This window comes from Stegastes partitus, unplaced genomic scaffold (assembly GCF_000690725.1).
Source record: "Stegastes partitus isolate 25-593 unplaced genomic scaffold, Stegastes_partitus-1.0.2 Scaffold529, whole genome shotgun sequence".
Lineage (NCBI taxonomy): Eukaryota > Metazoa > Chordata > Actinopteri > Pomacentridae > Stegastes > Stegastes partitus.
In genome coordinates, this window is record NW_007578260.1 from 100,855 (window position 1) to 123,808 (window position 22,954).

The 22,954-nt window shown below is 39.7% G+C and overlaps 1 protein-coding gene across 11 annotated transcripts in view; it reads right to left on the reverse strand.

Moving 5' to 3' along the window:
- Positions 1 to 3,295: 3,295 nt before the first annotated feature.
- ablim2 (actin binding LIM protein family, member 2) overlaps positions 3,296 to 22,954 on the reverse strand; it is a 134,323-nt gene continuing 114,664 nt past the window's right edge. For 10 of the 11 annotated variants that reach the window (XM_008287939.1, XM_008287947.1, XM_008287945.1 and 7 more), the window contains 7 exons: positions 20,631 to 20,668; positions 20,323 to 20,431; positions 19,866 to 19,924; positions 17,301 to 17,361; positions 15,555 to 15,562; positions 15,354 to 15,434; positions 3,296 to 7,980 (listed from right to left, as the gene is read on the reverse strand). In XM_008287939.1, coding sequence (XP_008286161.1) covers positions 7,867 to 7,980; positions 15,354 to 15,434; positions 15,555 to 15,562; positions 17,301 to 17,361; positions 19,866 to 19,924; positions 20,323 to 20,431; positions 20,631 to 20,668 — 470 coding nt within the window. In that variant the 3' untranslated portion in view covers positions 3,296 to 7,866. The other variant, XM_008287948.1, reaches the window with a different exon arrangement.

A 22,954-nucleotide genomic window follows, 5' to 3' on the forward strand; every position in this document is an offset into this window, starting at 1 on the left:
TGTGATTGACAGCAGCGTCGACCAATCGGAGCCTCAGGAGGCAGGAGGCGGGTCGTGGGTTGTTCACAGCCATGTGGGACACTGAAGTGGTTTCTGTTCCTCAGTTGGCTTTTAGCTTTTAGTTTCTGGATGTTTTGGGCGCCTCTCACAGTTTTACTCCCTATATTTATTCATTCATTCATTCATTCATTCATTCATTCAACCTTTATTTAAATCTGGCATGCCCTCGTTTGTAATGATCACAGTGAACAATCAAAACAATGAATGGAGCATCATGAAAGAGAAAACAGGAGAACACAACTAAAAACAGTAGCATTCAAGAGTGGGGTAGTTTATAATCACAGTTGTGCTTCATGTGGATTGAAAACTGTTCTGGTAATCATTTAATTTGAAATTGGTTTAAGAAAATATGTGATTACAAAATGGTACATTAGTTTTAAAATACAGCAAAATGTGCAATACATTTCCTGATGTGGAGCTTAAAAAAGTAAGAATAGCAGTGGATAATTCTATTTACATTTAATGTGTACATTAAGTTAAACAAGACACTTCGATGTGGTTTTGTAATATTTATAAATGTGTTTATTTTTGTCAGTGGTGGGTCGTCAGAATCACTGACTTACGTTGTGATATTTTCCCATTATTGTTTTTACATTATTCCCAAGTCTATTCTCTTCATTTCATCTGGGCTGTGGTGCTTTCAGCAGTGTATGTTAATATTAGAGCTTTTATCCAATCATATTTCAGCCATCATGTGTTGCCAGGGTCAAAGAAATTTGCCTTGAGGCCTCCAGAATCAAAAGTGCAGGCGCCTGTAGCTTAAAATGCATTGCAATGAAACTGTTGCTTTAACCAGTCAGATTTAGAGTTGGTGGTCACAGGGCAGACTACAAGGTGACGCAGTTGGCAGCACTGTTGCCTCACAAGAAAGTCGCCGGTTCGCATCCCGGTGGGGACACCAGGATCTTTCTGCGTGGAGTTTGCATGTTCTCCCCATGCAGCGTGGGTTCTCTCCGGGTTCTCTGGCTTCCTCCCACAAGGTCCAAAATCATTTTGAGATTAACTGGTGATTCTAAATTGTCCGTAGGTATGAATGTAAGCGTGCTTGGTTGTCTGTCTCTGATAGACTGGCGACCTGTCCAAGGTGTCCCCTGCCTTCGCCCTAAGTCAACTGGGATAAGCTACAGCCCTCCTGCAACCCTAGTGAGGATCAAGCAGTGTATAGATAATGGATGGATGGCTGGATGGTCCCAGGGCCAGCCAGCAGGCCCACGATAACGTGAGCATTTTTATGTCCTCTGATCGGATGGTCAGAGAGCTGAGCCAAAGCTAGTGGTTTGTATCTCTACCGACCTGCACAAGCTAAAACTTTATTGTACAAGTATAACTTTTTTTGTTTGTTTTGATTACACAGCATATTTTGTGAGCCACACAAATTTTGCCCTATTTCTCAAAAGGGCAAAATGAGTATACAGTTGATTTTTAGTCATTTTAATATATGATTACATCCTATTAAAAACTAAATTTTGAAGTTTTATAGCAGTTTTAATGTCCCAATGCTAAGCAGACATGAACCTGAGGCCACGCCTACTTTTATGACATCATACCCATGCAAACTTTCTTTCCTCGACAAATGCCTTATCAGCTATAAGCAGTGGTTTTGGGTAATTGTATGTGTTACCTGGAAAGATACCCAGTGCAAAGTGTCCTATTGTAATTTGACTGGTTTCCCATTTTAACAATAACCACCCTTTGGTTTGAATGTTTGCTGGATAACATTAGAGGTATGTGCAGCATACAAACACTTAAAGGCTTCATGGGACTTTAAACATTAACCAATCACGTGGGAGCAGTTTAACAAAAAGGTTACGTATGGTGCCATCTTGTTGCTTGGGGCTGTGTAAATAGTAATAAAAAGTTTTTCATACAATAGGCAGTGATGAGTAGAATAACTGTCACAAGTAATAACTCTTGGAGCAGAGTGGTGGATTGAATCAGAGGCTTTCAGAGGCGTGTCTGTAGATGACATCACTATAATCTAAAACAGACAGGAAGATGGCCTCAGTTATTCCCTTTATGCCGATTAAGAGAAAATTTGCTTTGTTTCTGTACAAATTCCCCCTCTCCCCCTTTTTTTTGTCATGGCTTGCTGACAAATGTGTCAACTCAGCGTGGTGTTATGCAAACTGTCATCCACACTATCTTGAGCATATTGTAATTGATCTTGTTTGCACCTTGATGGAAACTGCAAAACCATGGCTAGAAGTAGAGAGAACTCAAAGATGGATTTTATGCAGTGCAAAAAAAAGAAGCTATATATATACCAGAAAAAAAAACCAAAAAAAAAACAATGCATAAATGTTAGTCGGTTACCAGAAGGTGGTACATATCAAAGCAACATTCACAGGAATGCAAAGGTTTCCCAGCAGAACATTGTCCAGAGCATCAAACTGCCTCCACTTGCCTTCCTCCCACAGTCCTTCCTGCTGCTATCTCTTCCCCACATCAACACACATGCATCCGGCCGTCCACATAATGTGAAAGAAAACATGATTCCTTCCATTAGTTCAGTTCTGGCCATTGAAGGTACTTTTAGCAGTGGACAGGGGGTCAGCATGGGCACTCTGAGAGGTCTGCAGCTATGCAAAGTGGTCTAACCAGCAGTGAGATTTTCATTTCTTTATGCTATAGTAGCTCTTCTTTGGAATCAAATTGCATGCATTTTTTATTTATTTTTTTAAATTTCCAGCAATCAAGCAAAAAAACTGCATTTATTTAGCACTTTTCAAAACGTAAAGGACAACACAAGTTACTTTATGGGAAAGTGAGAACAAAAAGATTTAAAACAGGTAGATGCTGGTGTAAAAACCACAAAATAAAATCTCTGAAACTTTGTGAGAACAGCCCAATTGCCTAATTGTCCCTTAATGCAGAATATTCTGCATCCTTATTAATTATTTCATGGAGATCACTGTATAATTAATACACTAAAAAGGAAATTCTATCTATGAACACGATGCAGCCGACCCCTGGAGCTCCCTTTAGGGCGCAGTACATCCAGTTTGAATTTAATTCGAAAAAGACATGAAATATTCATGGAAACTCGGTTGTTAAAGGATTAGAGAGGAGGATATGACAAAGCAGAAATCATAATGAAAATACCACATCAAATGCATTGTTAGAGATAAAGGATGTTCTTGGCAGGCATATCTAATCATTATTTTAATAACGGTGTAAATGGAGCTCACTTCAAGCATTTGTCGCCAGAATACATCAAATAAGAGTCAACACTGAATTGAATTTAACATTTATTACAAGATGGACATCGGATATTTCTCAAATTCGCAACAAAGCCAACAAGGAAACAAGTCAGACAAAAATATGTCAGCCATAACAAACCACCATCCATTAGAACCTTTAACTCTCTGCGATAAATGGAAAATGATTACATTTTTGGGGTGAGCATAAATAATCCATATATCCGATGACAAAACCATAGCTTTATGTAACTGATTACACAACATGATACATTCATTCCTTTACGTGCGCTCTATCAGTTTTTCATGAGCTATTCAAAATGGAAGAACTCGGCTTTGTTCTTGGCAGCTACGAAGGAAATATAAATCAAAGATGGGGATAAATATTTTTTCACCACATGCTCCGAGCAATGTGTGAAAGTCGTCGGTGTTTCTTTGTCTGGGTCAGAGGTCTGTTTGCCTAAAGAGATGAAAAGATCTCTCAACTTGTGCAGTCCATTCTGGCTGAGTGTTACTCCCCTCCCTGATCTGATGGCATTGGGGTATTGCGCTCAATTAGAAAGTACCCACAATGTTTGGAAAGTCCCCACATAAAAAAATGGCCCCACAGGTTTGTGCAAGCAGCTTACAAAGCCCAGTTTCATGTTCTTGTTAAACAACCTCTAGCAAACATGTGTGACAGCATCAGTCAGCGCCTTTTTATGACTATAGTAAGACAGGAGCAAAAAGCAAGACAGGTGATACAGGTCAAGAGTTGCAAATTTTGCTTAAGGAGGAGGTTGTGGTTGATGGATGGGTGAACAAAACCCTGGTGTTTAACACAGGACACCACTTTTTTTTAAACGACAGTTAACTTTTCTTTTCCAATGATGGCAAATGACCCAAGAAGCACTTAATTCAAACCAAAACATAGTCTTTTCCTTGAATTAAACTTGACCTGTTGTTTTTTCTTAACCAACCTGAACAGCAATGTAGGTTATTTGTTTTGACACTCAAAGAGTGTCTCCTGAAACAGTAGGAAATATACTGTTCACTACAGTTTGCTTAGCTTTTGGGAAACATCTGGGTTTGGGTTACAATAGAAGATGTTTGCTGTCATGGTTACAGTAATGCAGACAAGACTTAGGGTATGGAATGACCATGCTTTAAAGAAAAGACCACTTGAAAATGGAGGACAAACAGTAAAAGTCCAATGTTTTGTCAACCCATTCACCCACCCCAACCTCCTTCCTACACAGACTTTGTGACTCCATAGGCATTGTTCCACTGCAGAAACTTGGGACAAGCATGAGATGGTGTCTTGTGTTTCTGTTTTGGTTTAGGATCCAGCGGAATGGTAATTTGAGATGCATTGTTGTTTGCTGTATTAACTGATGATTTTTTGGATCCCCCATTATGACTATTATGGTCACTAGAGGGTGCTGTTACAAAAAAAAACCTCATGATAAATTACTTTGACCAATGACCTATGGGAGTCATATCAGAGATTCGGGCCAAACCACCTTCAGGGCTGTCAGGTTGGAAGACTTGTTAGTCATACTGACACTTCTTGGATGAACATTCATATTTTTCTTGGATGTAACCCCAGCATGATAGCTATAATTCCCCACATTTGATGAAGCAAATGAGACAACTTGAGGCAACTGGAGCCTTTAAAGACCTCCAGCTAGGTTGATATTATCTTTGCGATGATGCATGAAATGATGCACCAGAGTGTCATCAAAGTCGAGACGGTAGACTAACAAAGCCATGGTCTTCTAAAGATGAAAGGAACTGTGATAACACTTTGCTTTTCGCCTTTTACGTGACTCACAACCAGTTTATTTTTTAATGTTGTGCAAGAAATTATTTTCAGCTGACACTTTTGTGCATCATTTGTGTGCAAGAACTTAGTTTTTCTTATTTTGCTCGCCAATTACTAACCTAAGATTTCCACCATGACCATCCACAACATTTGCATGATGATTGCATCAGTGTGACGGTGACACTTTAGATGATGATATCGCCAAGATTTTAAACGACAAAGCAGGACTGTAATGGAGTATTTCTTAAATTGCTGAACTGGTGCTTCTATTTATGTATTTGAGTATCTCAATACTGAGATTAAGGGCGATGACGATTTTAGATTAGGTTTAAGCTACAAAAATGCTTCAAAGACAGATCATAGCTTTTGTAAAATATACGGAAAATTAAGATGTCACTACTCACAATTTTAATAGGTGACCATTATTTTCCTTATGTTGTTTTGAAATTCTTAAACACAATCGATAAACAGGAGCGGATTTAGTAGAAAAACTCACTTTACGACGTCACAGAGTCAAAACAATTAATTCTGTGTGACATAATTTTAGCTTAGAAACACATTTGCTGTTACGAATTAATAGTATTTGAATGTAATCTTGGAAGACAGGGTAGGTTTACAATTAAAGTTTGTCCTCTATAACACTAACTTATGCTAATGTTGCTATAACCCTTCCTGCTGGCAGTTTACTTCACTGGAATAAAAAAAAAAAAAAAAACTCTTACAATCCCAGAAAAATGATGATCAAGATCAAGATATTAAAAACAAAAAAAACCATCCACACACCGATACGTTACACACTTTACTCGAGGGTATCCGTAAGCAATAGGTCTCTAACAATCATTTCACAAACTCAAGCACTCCAACCCATATTGACATAGTTTGGATAAAGCACTTTAATAGCAGATGAATATTAGAAAGAGGACATGACGTTTTTGTGACAACAGTTAGTGTGTTACTTACATGAGCAACATTTGCTTCGACACTCAGATTCAACTCAAAATTTGATATGTTTCTCTTCAAAAAAAAGCGCTCTTCTCTGTGATGCATTTGACACTACACCCTTCAAAATAAAATCCCTTCCTTAATATTGCAATTAAATAAATATACCTAACACAAGCTAATGTAAGCAGCTGATCCGGGCATTTTAATTTGACCAGAAAATAATCAATCACTCAAACCACATTGATGATAATGTTTTCATACATTTCTAATATGAGGTCAGTAGACAAACCCCATTTTCCCCATCCTCATGCATGCCTAAAGAGTTATACACCATGGCTTGTATACAGACAGATAAATCCGGTATATATCCAGTATATGTTCACATACATCTTACAGTATGTTAGTTGGCAAGTTGATCGATTTACGGTCCAGAAAAATCAAGCAAAGCTGACGGACTTCAGCTCAAAAGTGTAGCTTTTTTTTTTTTTTTTTTACTGTACGCAACAATGCTTTCAAACAACAAACATATAAAGAGTTAAATCTCTATCTGAGAAGATATAACACAGTTAGAGTATTGAGTTTTAAATCAAGCAAGACCTCACTTGTTATGCTTAAGTGCTGCTGCGGGTCTGCGAAGCTTAACAAAGTCAGCATGGGCGATTTTTTTGTCTTTTTCCCTTGTAACAAAATCGTGATTTCTCTCGGCTGCGTCTCATGATTGGGTTAATGATCCTTTCCGGAAGTCAAAAATAGCTTATAAAAATAATTTCATTTGTTTTCTTTTACTCGATGTGAGCGTATGTCACTCTGGCAATGCTGCATGTTTGACACCTTTGCACACTCTGAAGCCTTTGGTGCCTTCTTTTTCTCGTTGAAACCCCGCCTCACCCTGTCTGCGATCCTCTGCCATGTTGTGGCTGCTATCCAGCCCCTGGCTCTCCTATCTGTGCTGATTTATGAGAGGCTCGTGTGAGATACGAAGCCGCTCTCAAACGTATCAGGGTATCGAAACTGCCCGTTCCAACGTCTCTGACTGAAAAGAGCATGAAAGAAAATCAAAAACAAAAGCGCATGATAAGGTGCTTTTTGACAGTTTTTTGAAGTAGAACACCAGAGAAGCTGAAGTTGTTTATCCCTGTCTTTGACCTTGACATGCTTGAACAGTGAAAGTCTCTTCGCTTTCCCAATGTAATGGCGATGGGCGTTAAAGAAAAAAAAAACTGGCTTGATAATGTAACAGCCACTCGGCGCAGGGAGACGACACAGCGAGAGAGAAAGAAGGCAGCGCAGCGAACAGATGATATGTAAAGACACACAAGATGAGAAACCCTCGCAAAGAGAAACCAAACTCGACAGAAAGGGAGATAAGTCAAGATGGACAGAGAAAGAGCACATAAAACAGTCAGAACCACGGAAAACTGGAGGAAGGCCTGCAGGAGAATTAGAAAAAGCTGTTTTTTTTTGTTGTTGTTGGGGTGTACGAAAGCGTCTGGACAGGGGGGAGGGAGGCGGATGCAGAAACCACATGGGAGGCGAGGAGCATCAACACAGGCCATGCAAACGCAGCTCCTCGTCCTCTTCTGCAAGGTTGTCAGTCAAACATTCGGACCACACTGCATACAAAAAGCTATAGATGCTGCCTCGACGTCGTGAAAATGTCCCCGCACGGAGCGCCTCTCCGTGGCTTCACAGGCGGACGGCATGGCGTTTTACAGGTGGAAAGTAGGGGGTAATAATGGCGGTGCATATATAGATATTTCAGATGGGTTGGTTTTTTTTTTGTTTTATGTTTCCCTTCCAGATGCTTGTTGAGATGTTGCTCAGCGGTTTAATTATTTATATATATTTTTTTGAAATTTCTGTCTAAAAAAGGCGCGCCTTCTTCTTCATGTCGTTCTTCTTCCAGAGAGCCAGGCGGTCAAACTGATCCAGGGTCATGCCGAAAACCTGCATGAAGTCCTCGGGAGATAGGTGTCTCTGGGAAAGTGAAAGCAAAGAATATCCATGTTACTAACAATTTCACATGACCTATGCATGGGTGACAAATTCAATGAAAAGCCAACAAGTATCTTGATAAAACATCAATTCTCCAGGCGGTGAAATTTGCCTGGAGGGGTGAACGGCAAACTCCCAAAACATTCCCCCCTTTGGTGTTTTGATGATGGAGATGTGGACAGATACCAGCATGCAAAGTCTTCAGGGTGAATGGTTGGACACACTGAGAGTTAACCAACACTCCTCTTTGATGTCTTTTTACCATAAATCCTTCTCTAAGCAGCTCTATCTGCCTTAACTTGAAGACGTACTGTCCCAATGTCTTTGTCCTCCCACTCATATTTGTCATATGAAATGAACTGAGAAGCAACTATTCTGGCATTGAGGTATGATGATTTCTCAACGTTAAAGGATGCAGGACGTGATAAAAGAAAAGTAACTGTGATCAGAATATATTTAACATTTTTTGAAATTAAAATCAAAATAAGGCAACAAGAACAGAAATGCTTCTCTTGTTCACTCTTATTTTGGTGACAAATTCATTTAAATGTTAATTTGTGTCATGCTGGAATGTCATTTTACTGGAATAAAAGCCAGTGAAATAGTTGGTATGCAAGTTTCACAGCAAAATCTGTCAAAACTTTGATAATTTTAGTAAATGCTGGCCACAGTATGTTGGTCATACCATTAGCTTATAGCAGCAAAACCCTTAGAGTGCACTAAAATTAGCAAAGGTAAGTTTTTTTGTTTTTTATTTTTTGCTTGTAATTCATGTTTTTTTATTGGTAATTGGACATCGTGGTCTTACTTCCTTTGAAATCTATATATCCATGTAAGTGACGGTACAAGCTTCCAGGGCCAAAAAATGAAGCCACCGTGGTGGTGCCAAAAACTGCAGTTCCTCCAATGGCCACTTGGGGCTGGCTCCAACAGCGAGTCAACCCCCATAGACCCCCATGTTAAAACACCTAATTTTACAGCAGAAATTAATATGTTTACAGTTTCATGCAAAAACCTGTTTTGGTTCCATGTTCACGGTAACAGTATGGAAGGTGAATTCCCATGAAACTTTACTGTTTAAATTGTATTAAGCTTTGTATAAAATGTTTTGATTGGCTGACTACCTAACCTGTCCTCTCCAAGTCTAACCAATCAGTATTTCTCTAAGTTTACTATTGTGTCCAGCATAATAGTGTTGCAGGGTAAGTCAGAAATGCCTACCCTAGAATAGCTCATTTTTGCTTCCTGAAAAAAATGGCTCTGAAAATGCTTCTACAAGGATGGTTCTTTTGGTCAGAACTTGCTCAAAGATTCAGGCCACCCTAAATGCAAGTTCCTACAGTGGAAAGCAGCTTATCAGATATGATAGACAGCTTTTTCAAATTTGGTCTCTCTAAATCTCAAACAGACTTCACATGCATTGAAACAGCATGAATTTAAATCCTTGAAATCCTGGACATAGCACTGAAATGCAGTTATTTCAGTCCAGAATTTGGCTACTGCTGTACATGTTGGCGTAATCAAGCCCTGTCTTGTTGAATTTTCACTAGGCGCCACTCTAATGGACCATATGTTCTACTGAGCCTCTAAAACATCTGGTGCTTTGGTGTAATTAATTAATACTTGCGCTTGAACCAGTGAGATTATTCCTGCCTCTGGGCTAGCTTGACTTTTCTCACCCAGTATTGTAAATCAGTAGCAGCTTCATGCTCACGTTGGACTCATACAAGACGTCCAATCCTAAGATGTTTGTGTTCAGCACATAAGCAGGCGTTACACTGCCTTCTGTATTGAGGTTTAACACACTAAATTCAATTCTCTGCCTCAGAAGTTCCTCCAAGCAAAAAGTGCTATCCAAAATCCCAGCTTGGCTCATGCAGCCAACACTCACGAACTCCTCCATAAATGTCAAAAATATACCATGGAACAAAAACATGCATGGTATTGATTTAGGCCTCAGAACAAAAAGCATAAGCTGCTTTATTGTAAAATGTTTCCTGCACTGAGCGCTGTGCGTTTGCGATGATAGAGATAGTAAATTAAAAGCAGACTGTTGCCGTGAAATAGCCAATCACCCGCTTTTTATACATCAACCAACAGAAGGAGAGAAGCGGAGCGACTGGTTTCACCCTGAGGCAAAAATACCCACATCCCTTTAATATGTCACCTGCCATGCTGACAGGTTAATAACATAGTGACATAATGAAAGACAACATTCTGCTTGTCCTCTCTAATCAAAGTACATTTAATAATTTGATACACAAACGCTTTCATTAGTAGTGAGTGTAAAACCAATGCGACAGCCCTCATCAGCTGTTCGTGGCAAAACACTTCTTGTGAGCACACTGGTTGGTGTATTTCCAGGTATGAAAAAAGACTTATTTCTTACTGAGCGTCACACCAGCTCAAAGGCCATTATAGATGAGTGAATACTAATACAGTCATTAATGGTCATGAAGTAATACATAAAGAACTGTAACCTGCAAAATGGGCAACTACAGGATCTTTTCAATGGGCCGAGGAACACTGGAACTTTTTTCATAGGGTTTCCACCATAGAAACCTGATTACAAGTCATGTTTTGTGCTCCTGAAGGTATTCATTCGGACGGCACAGGAGTAACTTGTATCTTGTATGTGGAACTCGTCAGTGACGTGCGATCAGGCGAGGCATCACCGAAAGAAAAAAAAATATATAATGATAAAATAATTTAAATGTTTATATTTATCCAGTGATTTGTACTGTGAAGTGTTTATATTTTCATTTAGTCTCGCCACTTTTGATGATTTTTTTATTATTATTTTTTTAATTCAAAATCGCAGAATTTTCCTAATTTCCTATTCAAATGCTTGGAAGAGAAGCCAGACACCTGTGAGGCGGCAGCGAACTGAGCCTCACCTTGGATTGTGCAATCCCTCGCTAACTGCGCTGGCTGCCATGCAGTGACAGCGTACTACTGTCTGGATGTCACCAATAAAATGGTTCAAACATATTTAATATATGAACTGATTTTCCATAGTTTAGCTGATGTATATAATAGTGTACAGTGTTTTTTTTGTTACCAACTGTATGTGTGTAACATGCTTCATGTGCTGAGCGATCATAAACAGCGAGAAGAGGTTCTAGGTGAGGCAGGCAGTTCTCTTGCCTCATGGCAGGGGGCGCCCTGATCCCAGACATTATTCTTGTGACTCCTCGGCTGCAGAGTAAGTGACAGCAAGCCAGACTAGGTACGATCTACAATTAGCAAGTCAAGTCTTCTAGCTGCGAGGCGACGGTGCTAACAACTGAGCCACCTTGCAGCCCTGAATCTATTCAAATACATATTCAAATAAATTAAAAGGTTGTCTGTTGTAGAAAGAGCTATTTCAATTTAGTCAGCTAGTTTATTTTGATGAATCCATCCATTATCTATACACCGCTTAATCCTCACTAGGGTCGCGGGGGGGCTGGATTCTATCCCAGCTGACTCAGGGTGAAGGTAGGGGACACCCTGGACAGGTCACCAGTCTATCACAGGGCTACACTTAGAGACAGACCTCTGCCCAATAATCTGTTGGTCCTTCTGTGCTGCAAATAGATCTGACCCATCAAACCATGGATTCTACAAGCTATTTTCCACTGCAGGAACTTGTGGACCGTATTAATGTGGCCTGAACCTAGAAAACATCTTTCAGGGTTGTTTACGTGGGAGAAAAAAGTATCCACTCTGAGTAGGTACTTCAAAGTGGAACAGTGTTGTACGAGACTTGACGCTGACAGTTAAACTCAAAGAAGACAACAAGCGCCATTTTTTTCTCTGTCATTACCATCAATATATAGACTATCATAATGAACTTACATTGCTCTATTTTCTTTCAAGCTCAAATAAATTGAAGTTATGTCCAGTAACTATTATTTGCACATTCAGAGTTAATGTTGCGGTCAAAGCTGTCAGAATGGAAACAGAAAGACTGGATGTCACCTTGTACCCGGAGTTCCTGCAGTGGAAAGCCACCTTATAAGACCTCCGAAGGTTCCCTGTGGTTGTTGGCATTTAAACATTAGCAACAGACTCTTTAGGTCCTGCAATTTCCAAGCTACAACACCAAGGATCGGACTTGTTCCAGCATGTCTCCCAACACCCTCTCACCAGGTCACGGTCGGTTCCTTCTTGGACCGTTGTCGGTAGGTATTCAACCGCTGCTGACCGGGAGCACCCCACTGTTTTTGCTGCTTCAGCGATGCTGTGTGCCATTCGACTGACCATAGTGATTTGGCACTTTCCAAACTGCTAGAAAGGCTTGTTTAATATCTAATATATGCCTGACGTTGGTATGCTCCATTGCTAAGAGACGAACCACAATGTTTTGGTGTAAGGTTGCAGATACTAGCTTTCAATCAAACATTATACGATGTTTTCTGTATTTTAAGAAGTAATAATAATGTTAATGATGTTTTGCTGTTTGCAGGAACACAGTTATTTAGGAGTACTACATATCTGTAACCTTTTGTCATGAAAATAGTTGAAAATAAATGTACTGCATATATACAAAAAATCCTCAACTGGACACTGTCTCATGTCAAAACAGATTTGACTACTAATATTATTTATTTGCATGAATCCCAGTAAACTAGGTATGTATTCAAATGTGTATTACAACAGTTTTTCATATCACATTTGGCTGTCGTGCCTCATGGAAAACTGTCTCCATCAAACCCTGACGTTGAGTTTTAGTAGGGGTTTAGCTGCTCATTAGTCTGGGTAAACCTACAGCAGTTTGAGGTCACGGATCAGGATCAGTGGTGGGTTAAACAGAGGTTGGAATATTTCTCTCTGCAACACACTTATAGACACGATTGACAATGTGACTCCAGTAAAGCGCTCCTAACCACAGATGGGCTCTCTTGCGTCAGTAACACCTCGATATCCCGACGGTCTGACTCCTCTTGGGACAATATTCCCATAACCCAAGAGCTCACGGGGAGTTCTCATATTAGGGTGAGTGAGGGTTGAAATATTATAAAGAGGGTGTTTTTGGAGACAAAACTCCTCCTCTGAGGATGGGAGAACCATTAGCACTGCACCACAACACTAACCACAATTTGAAAGTCTTTAAATGGGTTACTTTAGCCACCGAAACGTTTCCTGTTTTCAGCTGCACAAAATTATTGAAACTTCTGAATCTGTAAATGGATATCGTAAGAACAACAACTGCAGGAAATTAGTTATTACGGAACATTAAGTCCAATCATGCTTCATTTTTTATTATAATACATGCATGTGGGTTAAACTTGCTGTGACCCAAAGCAAGAGCGAGAAACACTACCGCCAATTATACTCACATTTCCCAATAAAATACCACAATTTATTGAATTTATTTTGTCCTCCACTGTTTGAAAAAAAAGAAAATATGTGGATACTCCTACATTATATTAACATGTAATTGTTAAAGATGCCATTTAAATCCACGGGCACTAATATTCTTCTATAACAGCCTCCACTCTTCTGGTTTCAGATTTTCCATCAGATTTGATGGAACCTGGCTGCAGCCACTAGAGCATCAGGCAGATGCCGACTGTGAGCCAGGCTTTATCGCCCAAAGGTGTTGGATGGAGTTGAGGTCAGTGCTCTGCGCAGGCCAGTCGAGGTCTTTTCTATGCCAAACTGGGAAAACCCATTTCTTTATGGAGCTGGCTTGTGCACAGGAGCACTGTCATGTTGAAACAAGAAAGGGCCAAACCAAAACTGTTGCCACAGTGTCGGAAAAACACTGTTGCGTAAACTATCAGTGTATGCTATAAAATTCAGATTCCCATTTGGGAAACTCAACACTTCTATATGCTTCAAACAAACAAACTGTTGTGCAGTTTTGTGCTTATCTAAGACAAAACTGTTTGTAGCCCTTTGCAAATTTCATAAAAACATGCAGCCACAGAATAAACCAGTCATATAACATATCTTTTTCATATTATTTGAGAAAGAGCATCAAAGTTATAACAGCTGAAGGTGGATAAGGCTGAGCATTGGCAGCTAAAGCAGTCCCTCCAAGTTGATAACAATAACTGAAACCATGTCTTCGATGTACAAAATGTATCAGTATAGCTGCTGAAAATAACAAATTTAGATTACGGATGTGTGGTGACACTCATCTGGGAAATGGGGTACAAGAATATTTGCATCATTATTTATTTAGTCAATGAATAACAACACACAAAAACATCAAATCTGAACTTAATTAATATTGAATCATAGTTGGGATGAATGAAAGCAACATGGAATTGTCTTGTATCATCTTGTCACCCGCCCTCATTAACATAAACAGGGCAAGCAAAATGATAGAAACTTCTCGCAATGTCTAAAATGACAATAAACACCTCTCCAAAAAGGCGTTTTCGACCATAACTGAGCTTTGAAACTTTGCTGACCGTAGATTTTTTTGCATGGCTGTTGCATTAGTTGATTGAAATTGCAACTGAAGTATGACTGTTGCCACATTGACCCTCATAATAAATGTCAGTTGTATTATTTACCCACAAACCAACCAGTACGCCAGAGCTGACATGGCAACATTTTGGATATTTGATTTCTCATTGTTGTGACTGTTAACCAAATATGTTAACAACTCTCTGGAAATACAATATTTGCCTGGCTTTCTATAAAAGCAAGAACTATAAATCTGGGAGGAAGTTCAGCCACAGTAAAGCAATCTAAATATGTAAACTTGGGCTTCAGGGAATGGTTTCAGCGTCACAGTGCTTCACAACAGAGTATGGAGAAGCCATCTGTGGACAGATGCACACAAGGTGGTGGATGGGAATTTAGAAATTCATTCATCCTAATTTACAACAAAGTCTGTAAAAGCCACAAATGAGCAATTTGCATGAACCCTGGTGTCCTCGGTGGCAGCTCTGTACGTTTCCCAGTAGTTTCTAATATGTTTCAGGTTTAAGGCCATTATTTGTCTGTTTGTTTGCTTTTTCTAAGCTCAGTCTGAACTTGTGATTCTATGTGGCGTTGACTCAAACTCAGAGGCACTCAGATTTGGAGTTGTCTAGACTACAGCTCTGCAAAAAAAAGTCCACAAAACACACCCCTGTCCAAATACTTTTAGTTCTACAGTGTTTGTACTGAAAAAAAAAGAAGCTTTATTGTTTATCCACCTTTAAAATAATTGGAGATGGCACTTCGCTAAGCTTTGGCTGATACTTTTATCCCACCTGGCTTAGCCGCCCAGCTATTTGACCCAAACCGCAAAATCTCGACTTTAAATGATTCTGTAAGCCACAATTTCGCATTTTCTCAGGCTTGTTAATGACCTGTGGATAGAAGGGAGGGGGAAACGACGGAGCAGGGAGAGGAAGATTAGAGCTCACCTCCAGTCTGGTGCGATCTACGTCTCTGGGAAGCTTCACTTTCACTCTATGCGTCACTGCCAGCATTTCATAGGGGTAGACCTGGCACACACAAAGTAAGCATTGTGGGAGATTTATTAGGGAATACAATTATAATCCAGTGTCCAAACAAAGCTGCCAAGAATATTAAAGTATATTTGTAAAGTATGAACACACTCTTACCTTGTACTCTGAGGAGGAAAAGAGAGAGACAGAGAGAATTAATCTGGTGGAACAATTCGTTTTTATTTGAATTGCAGACCTATTATGAAAACTAGCATAATAGAGCTCGAAAATAAATTACACCTCGTGGACCCAAAACTCAGAAATATTAGGTTTCAAAGGCGTCAGAAAGCATTATAAACGGTTGCTCTGCACACACACACAGACTGTTACGAGGTTGGAATCCTGTCAACTCGCTCTTCGCCCAAGATACAGCCAGGTCTGTACACACATGCACTTGTAAACACACAGCAATAATTCTGCAGCTGGAAAAATGACATCATCCCTCCACACTGTTACCTCCAGTAACTGATGTGGAGCCAGAGCAGCAGGGCTCTGCATGCTTGGTCACAATGTATATGCAATGTAATCATGGATTATAAACTGACCTTAGAGCCGCACTTAGAGGAAAGATTATATGGTCCTTTATATACTTTATAGCTTAAGACTTAGCTAATACCGTTATCTGGAGGGAAAGGTTTTTGGGATTGAGTCCGCAAGTTTTTGCAACAATAGGGTTGCAAAGGCAGAGGAGTTATTTTGGGAAAGCAGTGTTTGGAAGATTTTCTGCATAAGAAACTTCCTCAAATAAGTGGCATTTCTGTTAGAAAAACTCAAAATTAGCAAGATTAAACTCTATCACTTTTCAGTAATGGCAGTAAAAGCAAAGGCTACTGTTTGTCGAAACACAATAGAACATTTATAGTTTCAGTTTGCATTAATTTTGAATGATTTCAGTAACTTTGGTGCAGAGAGCGGACACTCTGTTTAGATAAAACTGTAGAGGCCCAAGAATCCAACCCTGGGGAACACCACAGGTCACATTTGTGATAATTAACAGGCTCTTCCTGGAAGGTATGATCTGAACCAATCAAGAATTGTACTTGATGATCATATCCAATCCTCTATTCTGTCAAGAGATATTAAAAGCTGCAATTCACAAAAGATATTTTTACCTGAACCGACAAATGCTATTAAAAATTTTTATTGATGTAGTCTTTCTTTTAGTTCTTCAATGTCCTCTGAAGCCAAATGTGCTTGAAAGGGGGTTTACAATCAAATATTTGTAAGGCTATGCCTGAATTATTTGATCAATGGTATATCAAAAACAGTGAAAAATGTCCATCATAATTCCTAGACCCCAAGATGACTTATTCAAATTGCTTGTTTCATCCAACTGACATGTCAAAACGTATGTCAAAGATATTCAGGGTATTGTCAAACAGACAAACAAAAGACATTTTAAGGATGGAAGGAAGGAATTGGTAGTATTTTTGCTCAGTTCGGGTGCAGATTAATTTTCTCCCACATTACTACGGTTCTCTCATTTTAGGACATAAAAAGTAAGATAACATAAACTGACGTGTGGTTGCAGTCCTTTGTAATATGTCTCTACCTAAAGAAAGCCACCAATAGACATCTTGGTATCTTCCATGAGGATGTTTGGTCAGCCTTACACCTTGTCCACTTCCTGCTAGTTAAAGGGGATTTTGAACTGTAGTCAGTGGTGAGACACATGATCAGCAGGGGACTGATATTTTATCCCTTTTGAAAAAGGTATGATCATTGAAGGGTCAAAAAAAGGGCATCTACAGATTGTACTGGATGTGCTGTATGTACTGCAACATCAGGCACTTTGCTGATGCACCTATTGAAGGGTTAGATAAGAGCTGAAAATAAACAGCTTGAGTTCATGTTCTCTCTCACCTCTCATGCCTCCCCAGCTCTGGGAGTCTGGGTCCACTTCATCCTCCACCATCTCAGCAGCCTGCAGGAACACACACATTAAACAGACACAGAGTTAGACCATCATTCAGATGTACTGCATCATGCTGCCAAGAACACTGCTGGTCTTTATCAAAAGCTTGGGTTCATCCTAGAGTCGTTTAGTTACTGCTTTTGCCCTTAATTTGTTCACATTCTTTCATAGTAACCAATAGGAAGTTAGGATGACACATCATTCTGATAGTGAGCTTGTATCACTTTATTTGGAGAGTATAAAAGATGACTTAGGAGAGAGGGAGGCATGGCTTCTATGTTTGTCTAGTAATAAATCTAATCTGGTGAGATGGCAGCTTTCTGTTTGGAGTCTAAAGACACACAAAAGCGATCTGTTTTTGTAAGCAAAAATCATGCCAAAAGAAGTATTTCTTTATTTGAATCATAAAAGTGGGTTAAAAAAAATGCTGGCTGATGAAGTCGCCATCAACCAATGATAAAACTGAGTCACTACACAGGCTAACACTGTTTTAAAATGACACTATTTGATTGGTTTTCACTTAGTCCCCAAAGAACGACAAATTCTTCCCTTTTGCAAAACTGATTTTGATGCTAATTCATACTTTTTACCTCCACATGTGTAAGGGTACACATAATTTAAATTTACCTTCCAGACCTCTCTGTGGACGTGCTCTAAACAAATGTTTGCTTTGAGCAGAAACAGTACAAGGACATTCTCAGTCATCCACACCTTTATAATTCATCCTTATAACAGTTTTAATTGAAGTATTTGCTACAGGACTTTGCAGGTGCTATGATTTGTTTTCCATCGCTGGTGCTATAAAACAGTGGGAAGCTCTAAATTCTCCAGATATCATATACTACACACTGACTGAAGGTGCTACAGTCATATCTTTAACCAGCTGCTATATTCTGTAAAAAGTCACATTTGCACAGCTGTTTTTCTGTGTTTGATACAGTGGGCAATGTGACCCTCTTTGTAGCCGCAGTGATTATACAGAAACCATGAATTGGTCTTTAATCGAGCTAGCATTGTGTAACTGTAGCAATGACAATGCTCTTTCGTCTAGAATTTTTCAATTGTGACACAAAAAATGTATTCTGTCCAATTTGGTTTATGACCAAATACATTCAACACCTACAAATATTCCCATTAAGCACTTGGGGTTTAATGTTACCCACTAAATCAAGGGTGCCCAATCCTGGTCCTCGAGAGCCCCTATCCAGCATGTTTTAGATGATTCCCTCTTCCAACACACTTGATTCAAATGATCAGCTCATCATCAAGCTCTGCAGAAGCCTGATAACGATCCTGATCATGGGAATCAGGTGTGTTGGAAGAGGGAAACATCTAAGGATCGGGCACCCCTGCGCTAAATGTTATCACAATGACAATGTCAACTTAGTCCAAAATCACATCTTGTTCACTATATGGTGAACTGATGAAAAACAAGTATCCAAAACGTTCATCCATTAAGCAAATTTATGCCCATTATATCAGAAGTGTTGTGATTTTGGGCTCATGTAGCATTTAGCTGCACCACTGTGTGCTATAGCTGTAGAGTGATGTCATGTAATTTACTGTCTCTAATGTGCAGCAGTTGGGTTTAAATAGACATTGAATGTTATTCTGTATGTGTGCTATACGCTTTTACAAAAAGGTACTGTCTGTTACAAATATAATGTTACATACTCAAGCTCCATATTTGCTTTAATAGAAAAAACCTCTTTCTCCCATCATTTGACTTCCAGCACACTAAATCCACCATGTCAACAACATTAACCAGCAATGTCAGCAAGTGAAAAATAATTCAATATACTTTGCACCATGAATCCGTCGTGGCTCCTGAGCTTTCATTTCCTTCTCTGTTCTGTTTTGTCTGCCTGTCCTCTATCCATCAACAAACACAGAGGGAGAGCAGCAATATCACATCGGCGGATGACAGACTAAATACCCCCAACGTCCTCATAATAAACCGGAGCCCAGCCTGCGCGGAGTGAATGGTACCGACTGACCCCTGTGTAATCTGATACGAAAACTGTGAAGGAAAAGCTTCGGGAGGTTGATGTTTAAGATGGAGGAAAACATTTAAATGGTCTTAAATTCAACGCTGGAGTTTCCTGTGTTGATTAGTAGAGAGTAGGAGGCTGTGTGGGGCTGGAATGTGCTGATTTGTTAAAGCCGCAAGGGGTAAATACATTTAGATGTGGCCTACTGGACTACTGTAACACTGACAATGATCAAACCTGGAATTGAAACAGCACCACCTAAAGGTCCAACAGGAAGGTCCTCTAATTGGTAGATATGCTTGGTGATGGGCATGCTCCATTTCACTTCATGAGTCACTCCACAAAGTCTCAAATGCTAAAGATTTGCAGAAAGGTAAGGCAAGTCAAGCAGACCTCAAATATGGCTTAACCCCTGCAAGACTTTGGGTACGACTTTCCTTAGATTGTAAAATGACAATCTTTGACTGCTCTGCAAAAGATCTGCTTAATGTTCTTCTACATAACACAGATTTGGCAGCTCACCTTGTAGATGCCGTTCCTTCCGTAGCCGGGTAAAGATGCAGACTTATTGTAAGGGAAATCTACAAAGAGGCAAACAAATGTGGTGTCATTTAAAGGTTTAGATAATGTTTCGGTATCTACACCGTCGCCCATAAAGTTGGAATAATTTTTGCTTTCAGACACATTCCTCTTTTTATTTCTACTTATACACATCAGTAATCATTTGACCAGGTGCAATGATAACATACTGAGTCCCAGTTACCAGGTGAAACCAATTCTGACTTTGGGATCTGACTGAAGAGTGGGACGTCCTGCCCATTGACACCATCAACAAACTTGTGGACAGTATACCACAATAGACTTTATTTATCAAGAATAAATCATATGTTCACGATCATTTCAAAAGAAGAGGTAAAAAATGTATTTTATTCCATCTTTATGGGCAACAGTGTACTTGAACCTGTGATTGTCCACTCACTAGGTTGGGAGGTGTCAGTGGGCAAACTGCAGGTTGATTTGCGGGGATCCAGGTCTTCTGGACCCATCTGTCCATCGATCTCACTCTTCAAAATCATCCAGCTGGTCCGCTAAAGAAAAAAAAAAAAAGAGAGACAGAGACAGAGAGGGACAGAAAGATGGAAAGAAGTGATGGATGATGGCAAAGTATGAGTTAGTGAATTAGTAAATGGATGTACAGTATTTGTAAAGCTTAAGAGAATGACTTGAAAACTAGACGGACATGGACAGACAGATATAGACGCACACATACTGTACACACAGACCCACCTTGCTATCATCACCATCCTGCCAGGATGTTCTAGAAGCTGTAAAACAGTCACATGTTACAGGATGTCACAGTTAATGTGCTGGATCATTTGCCTCTCAGCTCCACTGTGCTGCACTATTAACTCTTGTGTAAATCACCCCTGGAGCATGACATCATCAGCTGCAGACAGCATCTACACGGAGCTCCACATGCAACAGTTAAAAAAAAAAGTGGATAGCAACCATTTGCATTTGTATCAACAGTGTATCTAAAGGGCTGCACTGTACACTGTGGGAGTTTGACCCATTGGTCACTGGAGCAAGGTATCTACAGCTCCGCTTATGAAATATTCATGGTTTCAAGAGGATGGCTGCAGATGACATTTCACTTGATCAAGACATTGCTCCATCACAGATTTGCTGTGAATAATCATGATGCCCTAAAGATTTGTTTAAATCCTTCTGTCATCACATCAGCACAAACTTTCCAACATATTGGTGGATTTCTGTAGCTCTAGATAGATTAGCAATTTTCTCCAGAGGATGAACCCTTTTCATTTTGGACATTTTCTGGCCCCTTGAGGCATAAGGGCACCAATTTTGGAGCTACAAAGAAAGAAAATCATGCACACAAATTACTTTCTCAAGCTCTTGAGTTACTCAATTTGCACTCTTAGTAAGGGATGCCCAAGAGTCCATAAGATCTTAAAATGTGCAAAAATTAGAGACTTCACATACAAGACTGTATTAAATCCTCATTATGATTGTCTATGGTCCAACAGTTAATTTCAATTTACAGTTACAGGTTGTTTTAGCTTCTCTGGTCAGATAGTGAGGAATGTTAGCACAATGAACACAACTGTGTTGCTTTTGACATACCTTCAACGTGTTCTATGTTAAAACGTTAACTATCATTTAATGTTGTGAGAATTTGTACGCATGAATGTATAACCCAAAGAACTTTGGTGACAGCCCCTTTAACATGCATCTGACAGCTTGATCAATGGACCAAATTTCCACAAAGTAGGTGTAGCCCATTTAAATGTAATCACAGTTTACACAGTTTAACAGTCTAGAAGCCGTCTGTTCCTGGAAGTAGGGAGGTAAAGGCTTTGGCAGACAGCACACTTTGTCAGTGACCTCATGTCTTCTTGGATGTATACAATCAAGCTGCTAAAAGCCAGCTCATAAATCTGTATGACTATGCCATATGCAGCTGATTTAGTTGTCGTATGTGATAAAGATAACTATTTCCTTGTGAGACAGAGGTGATAAGAGCTCCTTGGATTCCCGTATTCATGTGTTTTGGGTGATCCTGTCAAGTACTAGACTGCATATCTTCAGATAGGCAACATTTAGTTCCAAGATTAAAAGTGTGGACTGAACACCATCGTTTACACACACAAACAATGATTAGGGGAGAAACACAGTGACAGAAACAGTGATCAACACAACACTAATGCCACGACACAAAGTGATTCATGTACGCGGTCATTCCCAGTGTACACACAGACACAGCATCTCCACTAAAACCAACAAATGAGCTGGTGAGATGAGTGCAGACATGCATGAACAGGATGAGCAAAGTGACACCCAAGGAACCGCAAAAAGTCCCAAATAGGTTGGATAATCAAAACTGATACTTTGTGCGCCGCTGTGTGAAATCAGATATTGAAGTTGGGGGTAATGCTTGTGTGGTGCGATCGAGAAGTTCAGATTATGTTCCTGTTATGTACAAACAGAGCACAGCACAGTGATGCTCATGGAACAGGTACGAACAGTAGCTCTTGTGACGCAGGATTTTCAGAAGACATTGTAGAATCAGTTCCTGTGTTACGTGCGACTTTATGACCACTTGCATGTGCACATTTGAGATTTGACCATGGATCTGGAAAATAATGTCAACGTTTGTGTGGATGCCTGTCAATGAGCCACAACCCGAAGACCAAACGGCAGAAACTGATAAAGGCATATCAGGTCCAAAGGGTATTGGTCATTTTCTTTGGCGTATACCATGAATTTGTTCCCCAGGGTCAGACTGCCAATGCAATTTGTACTGTGGGGGAACTGAGAGTGGGACTTCCAAAAATGTTGTAAACGTGGCAGGAGCGCTGGGAGCAGTGTAACAGCTGCACAAGGTGACTACTTTATGGGGAACGGCAGCCAAATTTAAATCAAGATTATTGATTTTTGAAGGCGTAGACTCTGAATGTTTGGATCGCACCACATAGTATGGATAAAACCTAATTATGCAGACTTTGTTTTAAACATTTAAGTTAATGTCTGCAAAATGGTGCTACCTCTAGACCCAAATCAATGAGCTTCTGCTTCCCTCTACTTACAAT